Genomic DNA, 10,286 nt, shown 5'->3' with positions numbered 1-10,286 from the left:
TGGGATACTCCTCTACAAAAGAGGGTTATAAGTGTTTTGACCCATCTACTGGTAAACTTTTTATTTCACGGGATGTGTCTTAAACTTAGATGTTCTTCTCTAGCAGGAATCAAACTCAAGGGGAACTAGATTACAGTGAATTTGTTCATGTCCTGTTACCAAGTATACCAAATAACATGTTTGTAAGGGGTGATGCTAATGAAGACAATGTTATGGGCGACACCACTAAAGGTAGCACTGTTATAGGTGATGTCACTGAAGATACTGATAGGAATCTACATGGTGAAACAACTACAAATGTACCTATTGCAGGAAATGATACAATTGAAACCATAGCACAATTACCAATTCGCAGATCTACTTGGGTCTCTCAACCTTCAGTGAGATTGCGCGAGTTTACCACTTATCATATAGCTAAGTTCCTAATCCAATCTCATATAAGTTATGATAATATCTCCCCTCAATATTTTGCATATCTTTCGGCCATTGAAGACCACGAGGAGCCGGCCAATTTTATTGAAGCTAAGAATTCACCTAAATAGGTGAAGGCTATGAATGAGAAACTAGAAGCTCTTCATAAAAATAAAACATGGGATATAGTGCAACTCCCAAGTGACAAACATCCAATTGGATGTCGTTGGGTCTACAAGACCAAATTCAAGAATGATGGGATTCTAAAGAGATATAAGGCAAGGCTTGTTGCCAAAGGATATACTCAAACATATGGAGTTGATTATAGAGAGACATTTGCTCATGTGGTAAAAATAAATATTATAAGAGTGTTGATGTCAGTTGTTGTTAATTATATATTGCCACTTTTGCAAATGGATGTAAAAAATGTATTTTTACAAGGAGACTTACAAGAAGAAATTTATATGGAAATTCCTCCAGGCCATTCATTAGAAAAACAAGATGGACTTGCTTGTAAATTGAATAAAACAATATACGGCCTAAAGCAATCACCACGAGCATGGTATAAAAAGTTAAGTATAACTCTTATTAAATTTGGATTCACAAAAAGTGGATCAGATTCCTCCATGTTTGTGAAGAAAGCCTCTACTGGCACAATAGTAAATTTGGTATACGTGGATGATATTGTAATTACTGGAGATGATCATCAAGGAATCAATACCCTCAAAGAATATTTGAAGAAGACTTTTGACATCAAGGACTTGGGACAACTTCGATACTTTCTTGGAATTGAAGTTGCAACGTCTAATAAAGGATTATTCATCTCTCAAAGGAAATATGTTGTTGATTTGTTGAAGGAAACTGGCAAGTTGAGTGTGAAACCAGCAAACACACCCATGGATTACACTTGTAAGGTTACTAATAATGATTCTCCATTGCAAGATAATAATTGTTTGGGATAATTACTATTGCCCCCTTATACTTTGATTTTATTACTAATCAAACCCCCTTCTTTGTGAAATTACTATTGCCCCCCTCACTTCTAAAGGTGTTAAGTGGCTGTTAACATCAAATATGAAATGTCTATTTTGCCCTTAAAATTAAGAAGTAAATAATATGGCATTACCCTCATTTATAGAAACTATATTGCATGTCAATTATATCCTTAAAATCTTATATTTTAAAATTAGTTTTGGATTTGGTGGGACCACATACTTATGATTGTTGAAACTTTCACACTCCACTTAAATTTTTCATAATCACCATGATGAAAGTTTTACAAACAAATTAGCATATAAGATCTAATTGATAGAAAATTTGGTAACATACATAATGGTCAGCATATATTAGGTGATTTTCAATTTTCAACTTTGAATTAAATTTGATATTTTTTTAATATTTTAGTTTCTATTTAATTACATTTTTCTTTTATTTGATGATTTATTTTTAGAAAAAAAAAATCACATCTTTCCTTTATTTGGTGGTTTCTTTTTAAAAAAAGAAAAGTGAAATTAAAGTTAATTTTTTCCTATTAAGGGTAGTATTATAACTTGTAAAAAATAGCAAATAAGTAAAAAGATAATTGCAGGGTTATTTTTGGGATTTTGAAAAAATATATAGATGCCACATCATCAATAAACTGACGGAGCTTGACGGTAGGGGGCATTAGTAATTGTTGACAAAGTTAAGGGTTGGAATAGTAATTTTAAAAAGTACAGGGGATAAAGTAGTAATAAAATCAAAGTACAAGGGGGCAACAGTAATTATCCCTAATTGTTTTCAAAGGTTGGTTGGAAAATTTATTTATTTGACCATTACCGACCCTGATATTGCATATGCAGTAAACTATGTCAATCAATTTATGCATAATCCTACCAAAGGTCACATGGAATTGGTTAATCATATACTATGTTATCTGGAGTCTTCTCCAGGAAAGTGCATTTGCATGAAAAGAATGGACACACAAACATTGAAGGATATGCCGATGCAGATTAGGCTGGCAATCCTACTTATCGAAGATCAACTACTGGCTTTTGTGTATTCGTATGAGAACATTTAGTCTCTTAGAGAAGTAAAAAACAAAATGTTGTCGCTCGTTCTAGTGTAGAAGTAGAGTATAGAGCAATGGCATCTACCACTAGTGAATTAGTTTGGATTGGTGCCCTACTTCAAGAATTGGGGGTGAGAAGTTCTAAAGAACCCATGAAGTTGTTCTGTGACAATCAAACGGCTATACACATTGCCTCTAATCCGGTGTTTCATGAAAGAACTAAACACATTGAAGTTGATTGTCATTTTGTCGTGAGAAGGTTTAGGATGGAACTATAGAAACCCCTTATGTAAGAAGTGAAAATCAGCTTGCCAGTGTCTTCACCAAAGCTTTGTCAAAGGGATTGTTTCAAATTGCATTGAAGAAGTTGACCTCAAATGTTGTCTTCAATCCAACTTGAGAGCGAGTTTTATGAATGTAACTTGCTAGTCTCCCAACTTTATAAGGAGACTAGCAGAGAGGAGGAATCATATTAGAATTTAATTTCTTGTAAAACTCTTATTCTTTTCTATTTAAAGATAATGAAACCTCACCCCAAAAGTAAGGTAATTGGGGTTTTATTGTTGTGGATGTAAACTTCAAAATGAATGCAGAACCACGTTAATTTTTGAGTTTTTGTGTGAATTTTTATGATAAATTCAACAGATACTATAAATTCATGGTTTGAATTTGGACAATTGAAACATGCAAGTTCTAGTGTTCATCGAGTTCCATGGATCGATAATTTTACTCTATTTCTACACTGTCTTGCTTTAGTGGACGATTTCGGGGGGTTTCGACTACAAAAGTATTTTTATGATTATTTATGTCTGGAGATGTTCTTTAGCTGTGAGATAGATACCTGAATGTCTAGACATGAATTCACCTCCAACGACAAAATGGGATTATTAGATGATGAGTGAAGCATTTCAATCTTAGATTATGACGTCGAAGCATGAAGACCCATTAGTGGAGAAAACAACTTTTTCCAATAAAAAAGTGTGGGGTTCAAAAACTAGGGATCAAGATTTTTATTGGGTTGTTGCTCATACCAGCTGAACCCATTAAAAAAAATTTCCATAAAAAGTGAAGTGTTACCACTTACACCAAAGGGTTTGCTTAGTCAGTCTTCCTGATAATATGTATAACTAACCTGGAGAACCAAATACAAGCTCTATTGAATGGTGCACTTTGTTCTGAGGTCTACATTGCATTGCGGATTTGTACCATCTATATAAAAGGACAAGAGTTCAAATTTCCATAGACCATTCCCTTGTATAAACTATTCCTCCTTGAAGATTAGTAGTGATGTGAACAAGTTGGTGTCTGAAGGCCTACACAAGAAAGCCTTCCGCAAGAGTTAATTGTTGTTCCAAAAGTGCAGTACCTCCTACCAAGATCAACTCTTCCTGAAGCCGATAAACACAATTTGATCAATAATTAATTGAACAATATTTGCATAAATTACACAATCCAAATAGTGCACGATACACTCAATAGGGTTTAGTACACCAACTCTAAAAGAATCACACAATAGTGTTCAAAAACCCATCTCATAAAGAGGAAGGAAAAGAGCTACCTCTGCAGGAGAAAGAGTGGCTTCCAGTTTGAAGAAATAATAGACCATTCAATTTTCCAAGCATTTGAATCCAATTAGGTAATCCTATAGCTTTAAGTTTCATAAATTTGCCCAACCATGAAGTGGTTTACCTTTCATTAACGTGTAAATATCATGAATCGAATTCTCTGATATGCAGACAACGAATGATCCATCATTAGTATCCCAAAATGGATAAGATTCAATTGCAGTGACAAGAAGATAGTTCGATGTGGATTGCTCATGGAACAAGTTATCCATACATAGCTTGAAACAAAAATAAGAAATTAAATTCCCCCTTTTCAATTTTTTTTTGGAAGGCAACAAAATTTAATCAAGCTACCAAAAAAAAATTAAATAAATAAATTAAAAAAAAAAAAAAGAAGAAGAAGAAGAAGGTACATTTTCACACCCAGGAAAAAAAGGAATACATGTACATTTGAAATGGTGCAAGAGGTTCCAGCTGAGAAGGAACGTCTAGAACATGAGAAAATAACAGCATCAAAAGAGCTGGTAGATTCATGCGCCAAGATAAATCTCAAAGCTGATGCCATACCTGAACTCCTTTAACTACTACATATCCATCACTGCAATCCTTCCCTTCCCCATCAGGCACTGGTTTTACCCCCAATCAGACATGCCACAGGATACCTATAGAACTACTTCTATAGGGTACTAGGATACAACCTGAGTCAAATCTGCACCAAAAGAAGAGCATTACTGTATTCCCTCAGTAAAATGAATCAACAAAATTTCAAAAGCACATCCAGACCACCATAGCAATGTCAGGAAAGATTAAATCAATTCCCCCTTAACATATATCAGGCAGAAATAAATTTGACAACCTTACCAGATTTCTCATGTGAATATTACTTCAAAATGCTCCATCTGTAAGTTCCATCCTGAGGCATGAGTCGAAGCTACTACTCCACCGCTGATTAACTTTCTTCTGCATTTCTTAGGTTTCAAACCAGCAACCCTACTGTTATAGGTTCTGCACCTGCCACAGGTATTTGAAAGTATATTTGGAGCCTTGCAAAAAATTTAATCCACTTGTAAAAAAAGGGGACAAATATTTACACTTTATTTGATTTGAAACAATGATGTACAATGTTGTTCTATAGCTTTTTCTCTGAAAAATGAGAATACAAGAACTCCTCAGTCCTCAATGAGAGAAATCGACAACAGGGGTAGATCATCTGCTTGAGTCCAGCTTACCATCAAAATGTCCAGGAATCCACATTGCATCAGGCAATAACTACGTGTTACCGGGACTGACCAGATTTGCAGGAAAAATGAGACTGTAGGGGAGTTCGAAAATAATTCTCATGCATGAATGAACTCGGGGGTTTCTGTACTGTTCAAGAAGTATCGCATCATGGAAGGGATGTTATTCCAACTCTGATACACAGTTAAGGATGGGATGTTATTCCAACTCTGACACCAGTATCATGGAAGGGATGTTTATTCCCATTAATTTATGGCTTTCTGAATTTGAACTGCAACAAATTGAGGATAAAATGCATGATCTTCTGAGTGAACACTGAGGAGAGAAGAGTGCAATAAAAAGCACTTTGAGGAGAGAAGAGAACAATAAAAAGCACTTCCATACAGCTATGAATCCTTTTTTTCCCCTATAATTGTTGGGACACCATAACATACTGGAGATGCCCCAATCAAGAATGGCAGCGTGCAAGCTTCTCGAGCCTGACTCATGAAAGATCCAATCTTTGGTCTAGGACTAGAGCAGTTCTTGCATGTTGTACCACAAGCCGCCTCCTCTAACTTCTTCATTCTTGAAACCTTATTTGTTTTACTCCTAGTGCTTATGTCCATGGATCCAAATTCTTTCACCAGTTGATTGCAGTAGGAACAATCAATTGATGTAGATCTTTCCTGAAACCAAGAATCAAGCATAGCCTTCCCAAATCTATCAATATCCCTGTCCGTGACTTCCCACAGATTGGCAACTATAGCAGGAGAACCGGCTAATAAATACCAGATAGGGGCACCTTCTGGAGCATAACATCCCATGAAAGATAGAGATCCACTACTGCATCCCATTAGAAGAGTAGCCGCACAGTTATCCAGTTTCTGAATCTCATTGCCAGGTATATACTGTGTCCCTGCACCAGCACATGCATGCCTTCGTTAACCAAACCTGGATCAACAAACTAAAAAAATTGTAGGTAGTGCTATAAACAGTACAAGGACCAACAACTTTCGAAGGCAACAGCCGCAGGAACAGTGAATACAAATGTTGATGGCACTGATAAAAACAGGGGAAAAAAAAGAAAAAAAGTGTAGCCAAGCATACCACTTCCATGCCCAAAGTATATAAAAAGGTCATGGCTTTTCAAAGCCATGGCCAACTCTTCAGTTGTGGGAGAGGTTCCAACTTTTCCCTGCATTGAATATTTTCAAAATCAAAGGAAGTGTAAATAGGTAAAGTTTTAATTTCATACAATAATTCAGAAAAAATAGATTGCCTGAACGTCCCCTAAAGAATGGACAATCTTATTGTAAGCATCTTAGAATGACTGTCCAAATCCAATTCCTAGAAATTCTCTCCAGATCTTGCTACATGGAAATATGTTGGGGGGTAATCCAGGGGTTGTAAACAAGGTAACCACTACAAACTTGATCTTTCAAGCAGGAACAGCAGAAGTCCTTGATTAGGTGGATTTTTATCACATGAACACATACATGTACGCTTGCCAATTGTCTACATTTCTCCTAATCAAGTTTATTGTTGTCTACTAGGTTCACTTCTTTACAATAGCTGAATTTCTGAGAAGCAAACAGGAATTACCTCAAACTTCTGATTTCTAAACCAGCCCTCAAAATCAGCCTGTGTGTGGATGAGATCTCCACTTGGGTTCAGTAAATAAAATGCATCCAGAGGATCTATCAATGGAAAAGCAGTTGAAACCTTCTGAACTTCCTTCACGTGATAGTAACTCGTTTTGAGTAGAGCAGAAATGCCAGCTACAGAAGGCATGCGGTAAACTTCTTGTTGCCTTAATATTGGCATACTCTCCCATGGAAGCATCTGTTTTTGGTCATCAGTCAATGAATTGTCTTGGAAGAAGATAGAATATAAAGCAAAACAACAACAAAAAGAAAAAGGAAAAAGAGAGAGAAAAAAAAATACAGAGGATCATCTAAAACATTCCTAGTCACAACAATAACTAACTAAAAAAAATCCCCGTATAGAAAAGCTAAATTTGGTTGTGGTGCGAGATTCTGCCTAACTAGTAGTACAGCCATTACCTGTTTAGGAGATTAACGTTGGCTGTATACATTCCAATTTGGTTACTATCAGCACTCTTCTTCTTTTTTTTTTTTTTTTGGTCAGCACTCTTTTGTTTTAACTTTGACAGATAAATAACGGGAAAAAAAGGTATGCTTCCATCAAATGAAAAAAAATCAATAGAACTATCCAAACATTTCAAGATGGAAACAGATAATATTGAGCTTTATTAGAATTGACATCTTAGGGGCCTTTGCTTGCTCCAATGGGAAAAGGCTGGACAGTCAGTGTGAGCACAGAATTGAATCTGAGGAGGGCCCACTTGGGCAAAAATGTCAAAGGTTTGAACTTTGGTGCTAATTTTACAACAAAAAAAAAACTATGACTTATGGGGGGAGGGGGGAGGAGAGATTCTAATAAATTAATGCAAAATTCTGCTGAAGAGTCATGTTTGCAACATGAAGCAGAAATTCCGGTATTTTTGTCAATCAAGCATCAAATTATGATCCTTCAATGAAAAAATGCTCTAGGTTCAACTGCATGTAGGGACAATTGGTTTACCATTCCAAAGTCTTATGTAATGTTGATGGATACTAATCCTTAGGGGAAGACATAAATGATAACATTCATACAGTTCACATCCTTTTGCAAGTTCATCAGTAGAGCTACTAAACTGCATTTGAATTACAACCCTGAAGAAAGCTAAAGAGAAGATTTAGCAAGAACCCTAGATGAACTGACGTTCCAAGAATCATTGCAAATTCTTTCCTCAGATTAAAAATATCATTTAGACTAAAATTTCAATATCTGCAACTAATTTCCCAAAATATATGAAATTGTCTTTTGTTTTTCTTTCTTGTATGAATTTCTTTCAGGCTCACTATTCTTTTAAACACTGATACAATGTACAAATGCATCTTTATTTTTGGTATAAAAGAAAGCACACCTGACATTTTAACACTTCATGTTGCCATTTGATTTCTAGAATTCCATATAAAATATAGATATTCAATGTCATTGATTGATGTTTCACACATACCAAAGTTTGTCCTGCCTCTATCTATTACAAAGAGGGGCTGCTATGAATTCAAATAGAAAAATACTAGCACCAAGTCACCAACTACTAAAAATTTGCAGTTAGTAAGATATTTTAACTTGTACATGAAGCTTTCCTTACTAAGTAATCACCACTCCTCTTCTGCACTGAAATATTTCAACAGCCCACACAGTAATCATTCCAAAACAGCAATTGCAATGGAATGAAAGGTGAGGATGAATCTATATATAAAATAGGTTTTTTTTTTTTTTGTGGGGGAGGGGGGGGGGGAAGGGACAAAGCAGCAATCGCATTGAAAATATGTCAACAGCCAGCACAGTAATTGTTCAAAAAAGCAAGTGCATTGGAAGCAAAGGTGAGGATTGAATCCAATTAAAAAAAAAAAAAAAAAAAAAAAAAAAAAAAAAAAATAATATATATATATATATATATATATATATATATATATATATATATATATATATATATATATATATATATATATATATATATATATATATATATATATATATGTAAAAAGAGGGTGTACAGTAAAAGGGTTACCTGCACATCAGAATCCAGCACCAAAATGATTGGTTCTCTACTGCTACATTCTTCCTCAACCTCAACTGCTGCCTCAAGTATTAGTTTGTGAGTCAAGCTAGACTTTCTTTTAAAATTCACACTGGTGGCAGTCGAGGAACCAGATATTTCTTCACAACATCCACCCACACCGAAGTAGCCATTATATAGGAGCAACTGAGAAACACATGCTTCTGTTCCAGAGACACACCCAGCACCCCCAAGAACAACTTTCAGAAGATTTTCACATAAATCAAATTCACATTTATGTTTCAGGTCATCAGTCAGCTTTCTAAGTACTGAATTCAAGTGTTTGCCATCTGAGCGTTCCCCCAAAAGCAAGCATTTCCAGGGGCCTAGCCATGAATCTTCTATATTCCTGAATACATAATTCCCATGGCATTTTATCAGAACCGAACTAACTAAGATTTTCCATACAGGTCTAATCAATCTAGGTGTCATCACAGATAGTGTAGCAAGAGGTTAACATGTGGGGCTTCTAAACAACTTGCATTAAAGAACTAAAAGGTTATTGCAGGTTGATTCCTTAATATTTATGCACATATTAAGGACATGTAACTTTCAGTGACTGACAATGACAAGATGCAGAGTTATTCATGTGTCATGTGCATACACATTCACACAACACAACAGAAAGCAGCCAAACACAAAAAGGGAAAGTGAAACCAACATACCTCAAGAACTGACCCAGGCAAGAATCAAGCTTCTTTCTATGTGTCCACCAAAGATATCTGTTTTGTTGTGTATCTCTGGGAGGAGAAACAGTTGATAGGTAATTCTCCTCCAGAATGGCTCTGAACACAGGGGCTATGTTATTCACCAAAGTGTCATTCCAAGGACAGTGCCACGTTTTACTCGAGTTTTTGCACTCAGTTACAGACCGAATGTCAGAAAGTGCATGAGCTTCTGACGGAAAGAAAGATATTATCAGGACATATCATATGTGAAATAAAATACAAGCACAAGGAAATGCAGGATCCAGAAAAGGGAATATGTTGTTGACAAGTAGTAAATATAAAAGTACTAGAGACAGTGGCAAATACTAAAGTTAGTTTCAACTTGCAAATTGAACTTGCTCAATGCATGGGCTTGACTCTTTTCCAGAATGTGTAATTTTATGCTACCATCATTGTAATTACAGAAATGAAGTTTCACTGTTTTCTAGACACAGTTTTCTGATGATGCCAGTCCAGGAAATAAGTAAGGTTTTTGAGGGACTACTCAAATGCGACAGAAATCAGGTAACCAAAGAATTAGATTATCATAGGTTATACTGAAATTCTAGATATCCTGCATACAAAACTAGAATTCCAGTGCATCATCTTAAAGAGAAACAGTCAGAAAAGGAGCAGAAGCA

General features: G+C 35.5%; 1 protein-coding gene across 1 annotated transcript in view; it reads right to left on the bottom strand.

Moving 5' to 3' along the window:
* Positions 1-5,110: 5,110 nt before the first annotated feature.
* Positions 5,111-10,286, bottom strand: part of LOC149016105 (separase-like) — a 32,522-nt gene continuing 27,346 nt past the window's right edge. Inside the window, exons 23-27 of the mRNA XM_089157236.1 lie at positions 9,604-9,835; positions 8,891-9,287; positions 6,850-7,089; positions 6,355-6,442; positions 5,111-6,163 (exon numbers count right to left, since the gene is read on the bottom strand). Coding sequence (XP_089013362.1) covers positions 5,652-6,163; positions 6,355-6,442; positions 6,850-7,089; positions 8,891-9,287; positions 9,604-9,835 — 1,469 coding nt within the window. The 3' untranslated portion in view covers positions 5,111-5,651. The remainder of the gene's footprint in view (positions 6,164-6,354; positions 6,443-6,849; positions 7,090-8,890; positions 9,288-9,603; positions 9,836-10,286) is intronic.

This window comes from Hakea prostrata, chromosome 5 (genome assembly GCF_041222555.1).
Source record: "Hakea prostrata isolate BN-2017 chromosome 5, UWA_Hpros_2, whole genome shotgun sequence".
Taxonomy (NCBI): domain Eukaryota; kingdom Viridiplantae; phylum Streptophyta; class Magnoliopsida; order Proteales; family Proteaceae; genus Hakea; species Hakea prostrata.
The sequence above is the reverse complement of the archived record's forward strand: the minus strand, read 5'-3'. Positions and strand labels throughout refer to the sequence as shown.